Source organism: Chlorocebus sabaeus, chromosome 24 (genome assembly GCF_047675955.1).
Source record: "Chlorocebus sabaeus isolate Y175 chromosome 24, mChlSab1.0.hap1, whole genome shotgun sequence".
Lineage (NCBI taxonomy): Eukaryota > Metazoa > Chordata > Mammalia > Primates > Cercopithecidae > Chlorocebus > Chlorocebus sabaeus.
The window spans coordinates 26,256,842-26,275,470 of NC_132927.1; the positions used below are offsets into that span (position 1 = coordinate 26,256,842).

Below are 18,629 nucleotides of genomic sequence, written 5' to 3' on the forward strand. Positions count from 1 at the left end.
CTTAACAGCCTCAAGGTGATTTGCTTCCTTGTTGAAGGCTTTAATTAATCCTCTTAAGTAACTTTCAAGTTCTTGAGTTCAAGTAAACACACTGGTCCACTAGGGGAGGAGTGTCAGGCTATAAATATTTTAATAAAAAAAAAAAGGCTTTAATTGTTCAAAGTATTCATTTTCTATGGAGTGCTCCCAACCAGAAGATGAGGGAAATGGAGATAATGAAGCACGCCCCTCCTACCAAACACGGTAAATTCTAGAGGCACTGTGAGATCAGGAATTTAAGGTGTATTTTTGTCCCACCCTATTTTACAGGTGAGGTATCAAGTACAGTAACTCGTAATTTTCTTTGGGCCCAATCGAAAGGTATCATATAAAACAAAAGAAAGCTGTGTGTGCGTGAAAAGGATCCGCCTTCCTCTCTGAAGAAAAGGGTGATTACGGCTTCGGAAACGCTTTTCAACCCAACACTGCTGCCCGGCTGGCGGCGACGGCGGCGGCAGCAACGACAAATTCCTGCAGAGGCGGCGCCCGGCAGGGGCGGCGGGAGCTCGGGAGAGGCCGCCGGGAATCGGGCGGGGCCCCGCGTGAGAGCTGAGCGCCTGCCCTCGCGCCCGCAGGACAGCAGGGCCTGCATCGACTCTAAGGCGAGACCAGAAACTTGCTAGTGGAGCAATTCTGGTGCCCCTGCCAGGGCTGTGAACCCTCTGAGATCATCCCTCAATCAAACGAATAGAAATTCTCGGGAAGAAAAAAAAAATTTGCAGTAATCCGGCTAAAATTCAGCAGCTTTCAGGGACCGATTCAGGGCATTATCCCTGTGGTTCCCTCGGCGAAAGGAGACTCGAAGCGCGACTGGAAGTCGCCGGCCCCACAGAGCTGCGGTGCCCAGGCCGTAGGCTGTGGCGCGGGCGGAGGAGGCGGCGGCGGCGGCGGCGGGAGGACTCGGCGCTGGGGGCGCTGAGCGGCAGCCTCGCTTCCGGAGCTCGGCGGGCGGTGTCAGCGGAACGGGCGGCTTCCGGTCGGGGCGTAAACAAGGCCGTGGCCTGCGGGAGGCGGGGCGGACTGGCTGCAAGAGGGAGCCGGCCAGACCCGGATCTCTTCCCCGCCGTGCTCCGGGTCCTGGGCCCGCGCCGCCGCCGCCTGGCTCCGCTCGCGGCCCCGCTGTCTGCAGGCGTGCCCCGGCGGCGGCGGAGAGCCGTCCTCGGCCGAGAAGGCTGGTAAACGCGAGCGCAGGCGGCAAAGAGGCCTTAACGCCGTCCCTTTCGTCGCCGCCTTCTTTTTGCCGCGCGCCACTGTGCATTTCTCTCCTTTTCCTTTGTTTCTTTGGCCCCTCGCGGGTGTGGGCATTCCTGGTGAGCAAAAGTGCAGCCTCAAGATGGCTGATGGCAACGAGGATATGCGGGCGGACGACTTGCCGGGGCCAGCCTTCGAGAGCTATGAGTCCATGGAGCTTGCCTGCCCCGCCGAGCGCAGCGGCCACGTAGCCGTCAGCGACGGGCGCCACATGTTCGTCTGGGGCGGCTACAAGGTCAGTGAGTGGCCGGGCCGCGGCAGACGTCGCTCGGCTGTGACTTGGGTCTGGGTTCGCGGCCAGGCGGGGAGGCCAGAGCGGCCCGCCAAGGGCGCTCCCCGCCTCCGTCGCGCGCCCGACCTCAGACTCTGCCCGTTGGTTGGTTTTTCTTGCGCGCGGGAATCTTCCTTCTGTCGAGTCCCCCAACCCGTCTCGAACCTCCAGGGCTGCTGGCACGTCAACCTGGTGCTCACAAAGCCAACTCACTCCCACCCCCGTTGTTGCCATTGGAGCATTATCCTGGGGAAGGCCCTGTTAATGTTGCTTGGGCGGTGCATTCGGAAGGGTTGGGGTGTGTAAGGTGACGGTGTGTGATATCACTCAGACGCGTTATCAGGACGGCCTACGAGGACTTTACCCTCTGGAGCTAGGAACCGCTGCCCACTTAACGGGGAGTCCGAGGTGTAGGAAAACTGGAATTCCAAAAGGTTACAGGAATCACCTTATTCAGCCTTCCCGCCTGTGCAAATGGCCATCATACTATTGTTTGAACCTCTCAGGACTATTTTCCTTCTGGCTTCAGCTGGGTGAAGTTTTTCAGCAGACACCCGTATTAAAGATAATGGAAAAGCGCCACCAGTAACCAAAAAATCCACAGCATCAAATGAACACAGAGTGCAGCTCTTTGACTCTCCGATCCCCTGGTTATAAACAACGTGATTAGTTAGCAGTTTAAAGCCAGTTGCCCTTCTTTACCCTGCTACCTCGGAAATCTAGAATTTTATTTGCTGGGATGGCTCTGATCCAGTCCTACCACAAAATTCCTCTTTGGTTTTGAAAATGTTCTCCGCCCTCCCTATGCCCATGCCTTGTGATTGCTTTTAGCTTATGGTGCAGTTGATTTGATCATAGTTGACCATTTTTGAGACAGCTTTCAAAGATAGCTGTCCTGATACTTTAATTTGGTTTAACTGCAGAAGTAATTTTTTGCCAATCCTAATTAATCTGCAGTGTTTTTCCCAGTCTCCAGTGAATGTGGTTAGAAAATAGAAAGGGGGCTGGGCGCGGTGGCTCACGCCTGTAATCCTAGCACTTTGGGAGGCCAAGGTAGGTGGATCACCTGAAGTCAGGAGCTGGAGACCAGTCTGGCCAACATGGTGAAACTCCGTCTCTACTAAAAATACAAAAAAAATTAGCCGGGCGTGGTGACGGGCGCCCTAATCCTGGCTACTTGGGAGGCGGAGGTTGCAGTGAGCTGAGACGGCGCCATTGCACTCCAGCCTGGGCAACAAGAAGGAAACTGTCTCAAAAATACTTTAGAAAGGGGTAGGGAATTGCAAGAAGGGGGGCACACCCTTATAAAAATGTAAATTAATTCCCCTGGAGAAACCTGTCAATTACACTTCTGTCTAAGCTACCTAATTCATAATTGTATTTTTAAAATGACAGCATGAAAGAATGAGACTTTGGGAGTGGGGCAGGGGAGGATTCTCAATGTGGAGTATTTCTTGTGGTGGATTTAAAAAGGCCTGGATGATTGGGATTCAGGGAGAAGCACACAATCACTGAATTGGATGGTTCTGAAACAGACTGCCCTCCCCATGTATGGCTGGTGGCTGGAACTCTGAGGGTAGGCACAGAAGCCCTTGGAGACTGTTTCAAAGGCAATAAACCTTGGCTTCCTACATAGTAGGCAGTTTTCCTCCCCAGGACAGGCTGGTCACCTCTGGGTCAGCCCACTTCCAGCCTTTCATCACCGGTGGGGTGGAAAAAGAAGTGTTTACATGGTCAACTGTTCTGTTTCTGTATGTTTAATATTCAAGCTTGCTGGACTTTGACACCCATTTTTGGCTAGCCGCAGTCGTGTACTGTATCAACATTGTTCAGAAAGTGGCTAGGGAGGGTCAAAGGCAGGGAATGTCAAGCAGTTGTTAAAGTTCAGGGAAAGGATAGAATCCTGGTGCCACCATTACTTCATAAATAACCTTGGGCAAATTACTTAAACTCTAAACTCATTTTCTTATAAAATCAGCTATTTTTTAGGGTTGTTGTAAGGATTACATAAAGCAATCCATGGATAGCTTTCAGCTGTGGCATATGGTAGGCTCAGTCTGTGTTAGGAATTAATACCTGAAGGGAAATGGAGCAGAACAAAGAACTTAAAATTCTTCATGAGGATTTAATATTTTGCATATTTGCAGTTCTGCCCTCTCTGTTGCTACTTAGAGAATGAATAAGTGAAAGGAAGGCGTGCCTAGAAAACCACGCATCGTGTTAGTGTGGATCAGTGTGGATCAGGCACTTTCAGTAACAGCCTGCTGACGATGGCACAGGTAGTCTCCCGAAGTCTTGCAGCTGAAATTTGGTGCATGGTTCTGTTCAGGATAAAGCTGCCTTAGAGAGTTCCCAGAGATCTCTTGGCTGGGCACAATGGCTCACAGCCTGTAATCCCAGCACTTTGGGAGGCTGAGGTGGGTGGATTGCTAGAGGTCAGGAGTTTGAGACCAGCCTGGCCAACATGGTGAAACCCTGTCTCTACTAAAAATACAAAAATTAGCCAGGTGTGATGGCAAGCTACTATCTGTAGTCCCAGCTACTCAGGAGCTGAGGCATGAGAATTGCTTGAACCCAGGAGGTGGACGTTGCAGTGAGCCAGCAGAGATCGCGCCACTGCACTCCATCCTGAGCGATAGAGACTTGGATTAAAAAAAAAAGAAAGTTCCCAGAGATCTCTTCTTGCCCTATTGTAACTGCTGTATCAAAATTCTGAATTAAGAGCTATCTATATTGAGCTTTACCTTGAGTGTGTGGCATGGGTTGGGGGGAGGATTGTGTACTATAATACCTATTTAACTTTTCATCAAATTAGTATCTCAAGATCGATTTAAAAAATACAGTAGTGCCTCTTTAAAATATCAGTTTTTATATTTATGTATATTTTTTTATTTTTAGAGTAATCAAGTCAGAGGATTATATGACTTTTATCTGCCTAGAGAAGAACTATGGATCTACAACATGGAGACTGGAAGATGGTAAATGTAGATATTATAAGGGGGACTAAAAAAATTCAGATAAGGGCTGGGCACGGTGGCTGGCTCACGCCTATAATCCCAGCACTTTGGGAGGCCGACGCGGGCGGATCACTTGAGGTCAGGAGTTCAACACCAGCCTGGGCAACATGGTGAAACCCCATCTCTACTAAAAATACAAAAATTAGCCAGGTGTGGTGGCGTGCACATGTAATTGCAGCTACTTGGGAGGCTGAGGTGGGAGAATTGCTTGAACCCGGGAGGCAGAGGTGGCAGTGAGCCGAGATTGCACCCACTGCACTCCAGCCTGGGTAACAGAGCAAAACTGTCTCCAAAAACAAACAAACAAAAAAATCAGATGTGGCTGCAAAGAAAAAAATGTAAAACCCATTTTAAGCTATTTATATATTCTAAAAACACTGTTCTGCTACTTTAGCTTAGCTGCTAAGCTTAATTTAGCACCTGTTCTGTAGTTACTAGATACTTCTGATAACTTAGAATAAATTTCTATCCCAAGTATCATAGTAATATTTAAAATAGATGTAGAGGCTTCAGATCTAGATTGGAAAGATAATGTTCCATTTTTTTCAAGATACTAAGTCTTCTATCTTGAGAAGGAAAGGATTTTAAATGGTTGTTAGATTTTAGATTGTATAGAATTTTATCTCCTAAAAATAAAGGTGGTATTCTATTTTAATGAGCTCTCAAAATGTGCATGCAAATCTTTTTTTTTTTTTTTTTTGAGACAGAATCTAGTTCTGTCGCCCAGGTTGGAGTGCAGTGGCCGGATCTCAGCTCACTGCAAGCTCCGCCTCCCGGGTTTACGCCATTCTCCTGCCTCAGCCTCCCAAGTAGCTGGGACTACAGGCGCCCGCCACCTCGCCCAGCTAGTTTTTTGTATTTTTTAGTAGAGACGGGGTTTCACCGTGTTAGCCAGGATGGTCTCGATCTCCTGACCTCGTGATCCGCCCCTCTTGGCCTCCCAAAGTGCTGGGATTACAGGCGTGAGCCACCGCGCTCGGCGCAAATCTTTTTAAAAATAGTGTTGTTCTGTTTAAAAACCAAAATGACCTCCAGTTTGCCCTTTTTGAAAACTGGAGATAATCTGAAATGATCTTTTGCCAGTTTCATAGTAGTAGTAGTCAAGGGCATGTCCCTGGTAGAATTTAGGTGTTTCTCAAAATGCTGGGTTAGCCATGGTTGGGGATTTACAAAGTAGTTTTCCTCATGGTGTGCTTTGTGAGAACTTTGTGCTTTAAATATTTTACTTACTGGTAGATCTCAAAATTACCATAGTAGTCCCACTTAAGAGGCGGGATGCTGTGGCTCATGCCTGTAATCCCAGCACTTTGGGAGGCTGAGGCAGGCAGATCACCTTAGGTCAGGAGTTCAAGACCAGCCTGGCCAACATGGTGAAACCCCATCTCTACAAAAATTAGCCAGGCATGATGCCAGGTACCTGTAATCCCAGCTACTAGGGAGGCTGAGGCAGGAGAATCACCTGAGCCCGGGAGGCAGAGGCTGCAGTGAGCCAAGATCATGCCATTGTACTCCAGCCTGGCTGATACAGTGAGACTCCATCTCAACAAACAAAAAAGTTTAAGATTTACAAACTAGGCCGGGCACGGTGGCTCATGCCTGTAATCCCAGCACTTTGGGAGGCTGAGGCAGGTGGATCATGAGGTCAGGAGATCAAGACAATCCTGGCGAACACTGAAACCCCGTCTCAACTAAAAATACGAAAAAATTAGCTGGGTGTGGTGGTGGGCGCCTGTAGTCCCAGCTACTCGGGAGGCTGAGGCAGGAGAATGGCATGAACCCAGGGGGTGGAACTTGCAGTGAGCAGAGATAGTGCCACTGCACCCCAGCCTGGGTGACAAAAAGACTCCATCTCAAAAAAAAAAAAAAAAAAAAGTACAAACTAAAAATAAGTCATGAGTATTTCTGTATATAACAAATTGGTGTTAATATGAAGCTGTTTCTTAATCCTTTTTTAGAGAATTGGGAATTTATAATTCTCTTAAAAGCGAAATGCTACATATTTTAAAAAATAATTTTTAAGGCCAAGTGTGGTGGCTCACACCTGTAATCCTATCACTTTGGGAGGCTGAGGTGGGAGGATCACTTGAGCCCAGGAGTTCAAGACCAGCATGAGCAACACAGTGAGACCCTGTTTCTATTTAAAATTAATAACTTTTTTTTTTTTTTTTTTGAGACGGAGTCTCGCTCTGTCACCCAGGCTGGAGTGCAGTGGCGCAATCTCGGCTCACTTCAAGCTCCGCCTCCTGGGTTCACACCATTCTCCTGCCTCAGCTTCCCCAGTAGCTGGGACTACAGGCATGTGCCACAACGCCCGGCTAATTTTTTGTATTTTTAGTAGAGATGGGGTTTCACCATGTTAACCAGGATAGTCTCGGTTTCTTGACCTTGTGATCCACCTGCCTCGGCCTCCCAAAGTGCTGCGATAACAGGCGTGAGCCACCGTGCCCAGCCAAAAATAGTAACTTTTTAAAAAGTGAGCCTTCTAAAACGTTAAGTTTAGCAAAGATAAATATTATTATATCTGACAGTTTTAGCAGAAGACCTTGAGTATACTGTTAGAATTTTAAATATTAGATTCCTTAGGTTGATTCAGATCAGTTTTTAGATTCAGAATGAGTTAATACATACAAAGCACTCAGGAATGCCTGGCACATGGCACCACCTGTTTGTAGTGTTACATAAAGGACTGAATCTGATGCATATGAACAGCTAAAAGGTGACTGAAGAAAAAACACTGAACTAATCTATCAGGACTAATGTTGAGGTTTTCCTTCTGGTCTCCTGGCCCACTCAAAAACTAAACAACTTATGGCCATGTAAATAAATAGCAAACAATTTAGTCTGAGAAACATAAAATGGTATGCTCCTAGAATAGTAAAATATGACTTAGGCTTTCAGAATCTCTCATTATGCCTGTACAATGGGGCCAGCTGGCACTGTCTGTGGAATAGGTAAAGAGGGAAAAACACATTCCTTGAACTAAGTTTAGACCTAGAAGAGACCCTAGAGGCACTGTCTACTCTGCCTTCTCGTTTTATTCCTTTATTGTGAGGATATAAGTAGAAGAAAAATAGACTTCTGCATTTTTTCCCTTTAACTTACATACATTTAATTTATTCCCCCTTAGGAAAAAAATCAACACTGAAGGTGATGTTCCTCCTTCTATGTCAGGAAGCTGTGCTGTGTGTGTAGACAGGGTGCTGTACTTGTTTGGAGGACACCATTCAAGAGGCAATACCAATAAGGTTAGTGTTTCTAAGGATTATGGCTGGAGGCATTTTTATTCTTACTATCTTTCAAACAACTGCAAATTTCTAAGGTTAGCCCAAGACTTATTTGTGTCCCAGTTAAAAATGATTTGTACTTGATTATGATATGAATGTGCATTTTAGTATTTTGTTTGTCAATCTATATTTACCTAGGCATTATGTAAAATCAGCTTTTGCTGGTAACTTGTGTGCAGTAACTTCCTGAGTGGTTTTTCTTTGTGCTTTTTGCAGCTACTTGTTCTCTTAGAACCCTTAAATGTTAGATGAACATTAGTAATAAAATTGCAGACAAAATAAAGACAAGATGTAATGGAGGGAAGGGTAAAAATGAGCAGGCCAACCAGTCAGAAAGCCATAAGGATAAATTAAAACTGACAAAACTACATGTTAACATTCCTATAAATGGTGCCAAAGATACTGCTGTTCAGACTTTGCCATATTTTGTTCCAAGTAGGAAAAAGACATCACTTCTTCTCTTTCAGACCAATAAGAGACAGATTAAGTCAATCAGAAATGATACATATGCCATGTATTAGTGCTTATTGAGTTGCCAAATAAATGAATCGATAGGAGTCTACTAAGTTGGCAACTTAGTAAGCACTTTATATGCTGAGCACTTGACTGGACACTGGAGACAGAAGAATGATACAGTTCTCACCTCTTGGAACTCATTCTAGAAGGGACACATATAGTAAGTAAATCACTGCAGTAGCATCTGCTAGAGAGATACACAGCACCTGGCATATAGAAAATAACTCAGTAAGTATTGTTGAATCTGAAAAAGTCTTTGACATTGTGTTTGGTGGGATGAGGGAACAGAACAAGAAAAATCTTGACCGAAGAGGTGATGCTTGAACTGAATAAAAAAACTGGAAGGAGTAGCCAAGATAAAGAGATATAAGCAAATGTCTTTTTCTGGGGTGGGGCGGGGTGGGGACAGAGTCTTGCTCTGTCGCCCAGGCTGGAATGCAGTGGCACAATCTTGGCTCACTGCAACCTCCGCCTCCCAGGTTCAAGTGATTCTCATACCTCAGCCTCCTGAGTAGCTGGGATTACCGGCATGCATCACCATGCCCGGCTAATTTTTTTGTATTGTTAGTAGAGACAGGGTTTCACCATGCTAGCCAGGCTGGTATTGAACTCCTGACCTCAGGTGATCCACCTGCTTCGGCCTCCCAAAGTGCTGGGATTACAGACGTGAGCCACCGTGCCCGACAGCAAATATCTTAATTATGGAAATTCCAAGTGGATGGAACATGTGGCTGAGATGGTTTCAAACTATGTTCCTAGAAACTTTAGGGATTTGAGATGCCTTGGGACACCTGTGGGAGGAGCATATGGTGTTAGGTAGGCTCCAAGCTGCCCCTTCCTCCTCCGTTTTAACATGTGTAGCTCCACTTTTGTTTGTATACATTGGGCTTTTGCTTTGTATTTTGCTTGAAGAAAGAGTTCTATGCCTGAAAGATTGTGAGGCACATCTATAGGCTATCATTGAGCCATACATATTTCAGAGCCAAGGGGGAGAACAATAACTGACACAACTTAAAAGCTTGGGACAAGCTGTGGTTTTATGGACAAGGTTTTATGGACAAGTAGACAAGCTGTGGTTTTATGGAGGTAGTTACAGAAACAATGGTAGTATGTCGAGTGGCTAGGGCTATGTGTTTTAAGTTTGACTCAGTGGAAGCTTGAGTGTCTCAGAGAAGAAATACATATATTGTGGTCAGATATATTCAGTTGCCTGGATGTGAACCCTTTAAAGGAAAGATCCTTAATTAAGTTAATTAAATTAATTTAAGCTAGTTAATTTAAGTATTGATCCTTAATCTCTTTAAAGATTAACTCAATTAACTATTTAATCTTAAAGAGGCACCGAGTACATATTTGTTAAATTGAATTTAAAGGTAAAATTACTAAACCTAATTTTTTTTGGGTAATACCATTCTGATACCCATAAATTAAATAACTACATTTCAGAGTCCCTATATCAGGGCCAGGTGTGGTGGCTTATGCTTACAATCCAGCACTTTGGGAGGCCCAAGTGGGCACATCACTTGAGGCCAGGAGTTTGAGACCAGCCTGGCCAACATGACAAAAACCTGTCTCTACTAAAAATACAAAAATTAGCTGGGCATGTTGGTGCATGCCTGTAATCCCAGCTACAGGAGGCAGAAATTGCAGTGAGCCGAGATCATGCCACTGCGCTCCAGCCTGGGTGACAGAGCGAGATTCTGTCCCCACCAAAAAAAGTAATAATAAAATAAATATGGCTATCAGCACAGTTTTGCAATTGCAAAAATATGGAACCAGCCCAATGCCCACCAGTCAACAAGTGGATAAAGAAAATGTAGTGCATACATATACCAGGGAATACTACTCTGCCATAAAAAGGAACAAAATAATGGCATTTGCAGCAACCTAGATGGAAATGGAGACCGTTATTCTAAGTGAAGTAACTCAGGAATGGAAAACCAAACACCGTATGTTCTCAGTCGTAAGTGGGAGCTAAGCTATGAGGATGCAAAGGCATAAGAATGATACAATGGACTTTGGAGACTCAGAGGGAAAGGGTGATAGGTGGATGAGGGATGAAAGACTACACATTGGGTACAGTGTACACTGCTTGGGTGATGAGTGCACCAAAATCGCAGAAATCACCACGAAAGAACTTATCCATGTAACCAAACACCACCTGTTCCCCAAAAACCTATTGAGATAAAAAATAAAAAAATAAAAATGGGAAAAGAAAATATACGGCTGTCTTAGCCAGGTATGGTGGTCCATGCCTGTGGTCCATCTACTTGGGAAGCTAAGGTGGGAAGATAACTAAGCCCAGGAGTTGAGATTATAGTAATCTATGATTGTGCCACTGCATTCCAGCCTGGGCAAGAGAGACCCTGTCTCTTAAAAAAAAAATAAAGTGCGGCTATGAAAAAAAAAGTAGTCGAGCTAACTGTGTGCTTAGTGACTTAGGAGATTGGTATTCAGTCACAGAGTCCTAATCTAGACTCTGAGCAGTCTGGCAGCCAGTCTGCAGTCACAATTCCAGTAGCACTGAATTAGATGGTACTCTTATCATAAATCATAGTAAAATTAAATGCTAAACTTGAATTTCTTTCATATAACCAAATCTAACGGAAACCATTGCTTCTGACAGTTCTACATGCTGGATTCAAGGTCTACAGACAGAGTGTTACAGTGGGAAAGAATTGATTGCCAAGGAATTCCTCCATCATCAAAGGACAAACTTGGAGTCTGGGTATATAAAAACAAGTGAGTTGGCGGCATTACAGGTTTGGGTTTTTATGTGTAAAGTGCTTTACCATTCAAGTATCCTTAACCAGTGACCATTTGCACAGAACATACCTCATAGGGCCCATATGAAGATTAACTGAGTAAATACATGAAAGCATTTAACACAGCACTTAAGATAAAGTGCTTGTATCCTATCCTATGGGTATTTGAATTTTTAGTGTCTTGGTTTTTCATCAAACAGGTTAATATTTTTTGGAGGGTATGGATATTTGCCTGAAGATAAAGTATTGGGAACTTTTGAATTTGATGAAACATCTTTTTGGGTAAGTGAAGTTCTGTATTTGCATATGGCCTCCTTAGTATATTGAAATAATACATTTTATGTTTGCTAATAAGTTTTGTGCACTTTTCTTTGGTAATCAGGCAGGCCATCTAATTTTATAAATATAATTTGTAAAATAACTCAGATTCTTATTTTCTGTAGAATTCAAGTCATCCAAGAGGATGGAATGATCATGTACATATTTTAGATACTGAAACATTTACCTGGAGCCAGCCTATAACTACTGTGAGTTACTAAAGAATAAAACGGGGAGGGCTGGGGTGCGGAGGGAGGTATACCAGAGTTGGAAGATACTGTAAAAGTGACAGTTCATTCTTGTTTTCTGGGGATAAGATCCATAACTTTAATGATTTCCAAGGAATCTAGAACACAGAAGTTTAATGAATGTATGAAATGACCAACCCAGCATCTATTATTTAATACTATTTTTTTGAGACAGTTTTACACTATTGCCTGGGCTGGAGTGCAGTGGCGGGATCTCCGCTCACTGCAACGTCTGCCTCCCAGGTTCAAGCGATTCTCCTGCCTCAGCTTCTTGAGTACCTGGGATTACAGGCGCCCGCCACCAGGCCCAGCTAATTTTTTTTTTTTTTTTTTGTGAGACGGAGTCCTGCTCTGTCGCCCAGGCTGGAGTGCAGTGGCGCGATCTCCGCTCACTGCAAGCTCCGCCGCCTTCCGGGTTAACGCCATTCTCCTGCCTCAGCCTCCCAAGTAGCTGGGACTACAGGCGCCTGCCACCATGCCCGGCTAATTTTTTTGTGTTTTCAGTAGAGACGGGGTTTCACCGTGTTTGCCCGGATGGTCTCGATCTCCTGACCTCGTGATCCGCCTGCCTCGGCCTCCCAAAGTGCTGGGATTACAGGCGTGAACCACCGTACCTAACCTATCTAATACATTTTACATGATAGAAGTGTTTGATTTTTTTTCAGATTTTGGGATATTTGTATTATATACTTAACAGCTATCTCTAATCCAAAGATCCAAAATGCTCCAATGAGCATTTCCTTTCAGTATCATGTTGGCACTCAAATTTTCAGATTTTGGAGCATTTCAGATTTTGGATTTTCTGATTACAGATACTCAACCTGTAATTAAATAACTGCACTAGATAGGAACTTGTATTACTTAAATATTAGATTTCTTTTCCCTCTGACACAGATATTTATTTTCCCTCTGACACAGATATTATATAATATTCCAGCCTTTATTTTAAAAGAGAAAAAATAAAGCAGCCTGTTATGTTAGCCAGCCCATTCATTAGCACATCTCAAAAATAGAAAATTAAAATGCTAAGTTTTGGTAGTCAGCTTGTAGTACTGCTGTTGTCTGTAAGTCTACACTCCAACTTTTAAAAGCTCAAGTGCCTTACATATTCTTATCCCATATCCAGAGTAGACTCTGGTATTTTCCCTCTGTTTATAAAACGTTCACTTATGTACTGACTTGCTTATGTGACTCTAATAGGGTAAAACACCTTCACCTCGTGCTGCCCATGCCTGTGCAACTGTCGGAAATAGAGGCTTTGTGTTTGGAGGCAGATATCGAGTAAGTATTTAAACAACTTCAATGACTTGCTTTTGAATTCTTCAAAATGATAACTTAATTATCCTTTTCTAGGATGCTAGAATGAATGATCTTCACTATCTTAATCTGGATACATGGGAGTGGAATGAATTGTAGGTATCGCTTTAGATAAGTTTTTCCAAATTCAGATTGTTTTTACCCTATATTCCCTACTATTGATATATAATGTCCTTGCTTAACTTTTCTGTAACTATGAAATTAAATAAACATAATTACTAGGTCCTTAAGGAATGAATTTTAGTTTTCTGTTTCCAGTTCCCGTAACTGTGTGCCTAGTACATAGCATGTGCTCAGTGTTTGTTGAAAATAAAAGGTCTGAAGTAGATTCTATCTTCAAAGAAAATATTTCAGTATAAAGCATGTAGTTTATACCAAGAAGCCTTTTTAAACTTAAGGTCTCTTTTTCCATAACATGTACATATAAATTTTAAAAGAAAACTTAAAAATACAGTAGCTGCTTCTAAATGCAGATATTGTAACTTAGCTGTTATTTTCAGAATTCCACAAGGCATATGCCCAGTTGGCCGATCTTGGCACTCACTAACACCAGTTTCTTCAGATCATCTTTTTCTCTTTGGAGGATTTACCACTGATAAACAGCCACTAAGTAAGTCCTTGAAAAATATGATAACGAAATCATCATATATCATCTATATATAATAGCTGAAAATGAGTCTATTAGAGATTTACGAGAGGGCTTACAGGGTTGGTTGGAAGGTGTGAAATTAACTTTGATCCTGTAACATAGCTATAATTGTACTATATGGCATACTTCTGCTCAATAAAGAACCTGGAGCACTTAAGAGCCCTGCTGAAGGGCTATAACATGCAAAGGGCTTACTTGGTTAATTGCAGGGGAAAAAAAAAAAAAGAAAAGAAAATATACTCTCTGTATCTACTCATGATCTGATTTATTACCTTTTTACCAAAACTGTGCCCTTTAAATGTCAGTGTCATATTGGTAGACTAATATACTTCATAGCTCTTTTTTCTTTGTTTTAATCAGGTGATGCCTGGACTTACTGCATCAGTAAAAATGAATGGATACAATTTAATCATCCATATACTGAAAAACCAAGGTATTTAAAGGCAATTCTTATACTGAATATGCACAAGATGTAAGAATTGAGGTTTTGGCTGCATTATATCCAGCATTCTTATTTATAAAAATCTTAGCATTCACTAAGGTTTGAAATACTTCTTAATGAAAAGAAAACCAATGTTATCCTAGTATTAAACGCTCTCCTTTCCATCATGTGTGTATGAAGAATAGGGGTGGAATTTTATTTTTGCTGCTTCCTTCCATTATAAAATTGACACATAGTTAAAATATACAATCAAGCTTTTCACTTCAATGAGTTGAACTGCATCTAAGTTTATTAAAAATGAGGGTCAGCCAGGCATGGTGGCTCACACGGGTAATCCCAGCACTTGGAGAGGCTGAGGCAGGCAGATCACCTGAGGTCAGGAGTTCCAGCCTGGCCAACATGGTGAAACCCCACCTCTACTAAAAATACAAAATTAGCTGGGCATGGTGGCACATGCCTGTAATCCCAACTACTTGAGAGGCTGAGGCAGGAGAATTGCCTGCACCAGGGAGGTAGAGGTTGCAGTGGGCTGAGATCGTGGCATTGCATTCCAGCTTGGGCAACAAGAGCAAAACTCTGTCTTCAAAAAAATAAAAAGGGTAGAGGTGCTGGAATGGGTAAAATTTTTAAACCTTAATCACATGGGAGGCCAGGTGCAGTGGGATTGCAGGATTGCAGCTGTAATCCCAGCACTTTTGGAGGCTGAGGCAGGCAGATTGCTTGAACCCAGGGGTTCAAGACCAGCTTGGGCAACATGGCAAAACCCCATCTCTATAAAAAATAGAAAAATTTAGCTAGGTGTGGTAGCATATGCCTATAGTCCCAGCTATTCAGGAGGTAGAGGATGCAGTGAGCTGAGATTGCACCACTGCACTCCAGCCTGGGTGACAGAGAAAGACTGTCTCAAAAAAAAAAAACACTACATGGGGAAAAAACAAGAACTGTCCATTCGATTTACAGTAGCACTGTATAACAAAGATGAAGAAATCAAATCATCCAAAAAGAAGAGCTTATTAAACACCGATAATTTTCTCTTGTTAATCTCAAAACAAAATGCTAGAAGAAATGATACAGTCAGAATTAGTGTTCAAAGCCTGCATTTTTTCCCCAAGCCGCTAAACCAAGTATAGTCATGCCAGTAAGACTTCATTTGCACAAATGATCTCTCCATAACACTACCAGGCTTTCTGAGACTTTATAGTTTACTCAAGCAGGGCTTTCACCATCCCTCAGATGTTCTGCGTAAGGCCAGTTGGCCCTACCTACAGAAGAAGGCATATACCACTCAGCTCCCATACAACTTTTATTGCTAACAAAGACCTAGAGAACAGATCGTTCAGTTCAAACTCCTCATTGCATAAATGAGAACTGACCAGAGAGATAAAATAATATCCAGATAAAATATTGATTGATCTGCTTTTGCTACTTTCCCTTAAGATTTTACTTCTAAAACAAACAAACATAAGATTTTACTTCTCGCTATGATGTTTTGGTCTGAACTATGTTAAGATCTCTCGTCTTTATTTCATAGCTCAAATGACCAGCTGGCGTTCTGGGTGACTTCAAACTCAGGTTTTTGTTTTAAATGCAGGTTATGGCACACAGCTTGTGCCAGTGATGAAGGAGAAGTAATTGTTTTTGGTGGATGTGCCAACAACCTGCTTGTCCATCACAGAGCTGTAAGTATACTACCTTCATATTATTACTGAAACTTATTGCAAAAAAAAGCATTTGCTTTTAAATGTGTTCTTCCTATGTTTCAGGCACATAGTAATGAAATACTAATATTTTCAGTTCAACCAAAATCTCTTGTACGGTAAGTTAACTTTGTACTTGGCACTGAGATTATTTAAAATTGTTTCCTAAGACTTAGCACTCTCAAAAAACCAGGTTTATGGATTATTTAAGGGCAATAATAAAACTTCATTGCTATAACCAGTTCCTATGAAAATCTTTGAAGAAAGAGGGATGTTTTATGTAGTTTTTCAAGTGAATGTACTTCTAAACAGTAAAGTGAAATTACTTTTCTCTTTGCTTGTCCACTTTCAGGCTAAGCTTAGAAGCAGTCATTTGCTTTAAAGAAATGTTAGCCAACTCATGGAACTGCCTTCCAAAACACTTACTTCACAGTGTTAATCAGAGGTTTGGTAGTAACAACACTTCTGGATCTTAACGCTTCATAAATAATGCCTATGATCACCTTGCATGGACAGCAATCCTGTAAACATCACAGAGTGGCATCATTTGTATAATTATATGCATTGTTGTAGTTTGCAGCTTTTGGTTTTAATGTGCATGTGAATGGCCTAGAGAACCTATTTTTGTGTCTATAAAGTTTACAATAAATGTATTTAACACCAGTAGCTGTCCTCTATTAAAGTAAAAAAAAAAGTAATGGTTGGGCTTTTTACCCTGGAGAATGGTTGTTACATTTCCTTTTCGGTAACTTCAGGATATATATCTGTAGAAACATTATACTAAATAGTCTTACTATCATCAAAATGCTGAAGTCATTTTTTAAAAACATTATAGATTTTTTTTTTTTTAATGGCAAGAGTAGTCTATAATCATGTAACCTAGTGTTGTAAATACAACATAATAAAGGGTTTTTTTTTTTTAACATTAATATTCACATTATGACGAGGCTGGGAAAACAAAGTGTGGAGGGACCAACAACTATGTAGTACTTTGACCTTAACGCTCCAGCGCAGCAGCTGGAGCAGGTGGTCATGCTGAATACAGGCAGGTGTTGTCCAGTCAATTACAAAGGTTTTTTTTTAATTAATTAAAAAGTTTTGTAGCTCATGAAGGAATGGAAATAATGATGATTTCATTTTCCATTCTGTTAAGAGACAGGAAAAGTGGGTCAGAGTCTTTAGTGGTAAGCCTTAAAATGCACTTCTGGTATTATAGGTTAAGATACTCTGTAACGTGCTATATTGGTAATTAATTAGTAAAGGTGGAAATTAAAATGGTACAGAACTGAATGAGACTACAAGGAAAAAAATAAGATCAAACCTGAAGGTCTACAAATGAATAGAAATGATTAACACCAATTTCTTCTAGGACTTACTAAGCTGAGTCATGAGAATTATTACTTACATTTTACATTTTGGTCTAATATATTTTTTGACAAGTATAGATGAAAGCAGAAGAAAATCCACTCCAATACTTAGTTTTCAAGACACAATCCTAAATATACCCCTGTGGCTGGCCCGTAATATATATATTAGATGTTATATACAGTAGACTGACCAAGTCAGTAGTCTAAGCAATCAAGCCACTTCACTGTTCAGTTTCTTTACATCATGAAATGAATACTTGGTATTAACCTCCCAAATGTCAAGAAAATGTAGAATAATTACAGATGTATATAATTAGCATTTAACTATCCACAAATACTTTAGGAAATCCTATCATAGACAGTGTTTCCTCTATATAAAACTGGGAAAAAAACAAGAATTAAGTCCTTTTGGTGAATATAGCAAGGCAATGTTTAGTTCATTTTTATAATGCAGAAGTCCTGATACATGGTGTTTTCATCTTTGAACTTCCAAAAGGCTATAAAATTGGCTCTTCTCAAATATTTTAGAATTTCATTTCAGCTATTTCCTTTTTACATTCAGAAGATTGGGTGCAGACACTTTCACTTTGCCAGGAATGTTTCTTGATAAATCTGTGTCCTAAAAAAAGAAAATTGCTGAATATCTTCACATCCTATATAGTCAATCATGTTTCTTTTATGACAAAAAAGAAAAACATTTCCAAACTTTTAGCTGAAATGGTATTACTGCTTCTAATAAGACAGCATTTTCTACTAAAATAACAAAAAACTGCTAACATTTTAAATTGCACTGTCAGTCTCCACATTCCTTTTCTGAAGGAGAACTTTACCTTTACGCTGCGGAATAAGTCTTTTTCTCTTGCTGTTGCTTCTTTGGAATGCATGAAACTATTCAAGGCTGTTTTTGCAGCTGTAAATTAAAAAAAAGTAAGAATAATCTACTCCTGTTAAGTCACTGAACTGTTTAAAATCATAATTCAAAAAAACAAATTTAAATACCTTTTCCCTTTTTCTGCACTCCAGGAGTAAGTTTCACTTTATATCTTTAAAAAGGAATTACATGTGTTACTAAATAGACATTACAAAACAATTCACAAAAGCCATTCTGTCAACTAATGGTAACTTACTTGTAGTTTGTCATGGTGGTGTAAGGGGCACATATTGGAATGGCAAACAGTAGTACATCTTCAGGATGTGGCTGGCCTGTCAAAGAATCAAATAGGTTTTCCTAAAAAGGGAAAATAACAGTTACAAAAGCAATTTATACCACTCTTTAAAAAAAAAAAAATGCAAAAACACTTGAATTAATATCTCAACATATTTTTTATCTTTTTCTGATACATATACCATCTAAGCTGGAACAGTCGTGCTTAAACTCTGCTTCATAGTTCCAAAGAGTTGAAGACCAATGTTTAAATATATTCTTTACTACTTAATTTTTGCCTAGC

The 18,629-nt window shown here is 41.5% G+C and overlaps 2 protein-coding genes across 3 annotated transcripts in view; one reads left to right on the top strand and one right to left on the bottom strand.

Moving 5' to 3' along the window:
- The first annotated feature begins 1,327 nt into the window (after positions 1 to 1,327).
- Positions 1,328 to 16,477, top strand: KLHDC2 (kelch domain containing 2). Its single transcript, XM_037983938.2, has 13 exons — positions 1,328 to 1,525; positions 4,460 to 4,539; positions 7,706 to 7,823; positions 11,005 to 11,120; positions 11,344 to 11,425; positions 11,587 to 11,670; positions 12,910 to 12,990; positions 13,063 to 13,121; positions 13,527 to 13,636; positions 14,036 to 14,108; positions 15,709 to 15,796; positions 15,881 to 15,933; positions 16,167 to 16,477. Exons 1-13 carry the CDS (start codon positions 1,373 to 1,375, stop codon positions 16,288 to 16,290), a joined length of 1,221 nt encoding a protein of 406 aa, XP_037839866.2. The 5' UTR covers positions 1,328 to 1,372; the 3' UTR covers positions 16,291 to 16,477.
- A 216-nt stretch (positions 16,478 to 16,693) lies between these two features.
- Positions 16,694 to 18,629, bottom strand: part of NEMF (nuclear export mediator factor) — a 70,861-nt gene continuing 68,925 nt past the window's right edge. For both annotated transcript variants that reach the window (XM_007986623.3, XM_007986621.3), the window contains 4 exons: positions 18,309 to 18,409; positions 18,181 to 18,224; positions 18,012 to 18,091; positions 16,694 to 17,800 (listed from right to left, as the gene is read on the bottom strand). In XM_007986623.3, the coding sequence (XP_007984814.1) occupies positions 17,723 to 17,800; positions 18,012 to 18,091; positions 18,181 to 18,224; positions 18,309 to 18,409 (303 nt within the window). In that variant the 3' untranslated portion in view covers positions 16,694 to 17,722. The remainder of the gene's footprint in view (positions 17,801 to 18,011; positions 18,092 to 18,180; positions 18,225 to 18,308; positions 18,410 to 18,629) is intronic.

Bases quoted from the DNA above. Each gene is read 5' to 3' on its own strand.
- KLHDC2 (XM_037983938.2), top strand. From the start codon at position 1,373: ATGGCTGATGGCAACGAGGATATGCGGGCGGACGACTTGCCGGGGCCA. The intron at 13,122-13,526 runs GTAGGTATCGCT...TGTTATTTTCAG, and splicing joins ACATGGGAGTGGAATGAATT to AATTCCACAAGGCATATGCC. The intron at 14,109-15,708 runs GTATTTAAAGGC...TTTTAAATGCAG, and splicing joins CCATATACTGAAAAACCAAG to GTTATGGCACACAGCTTGTG.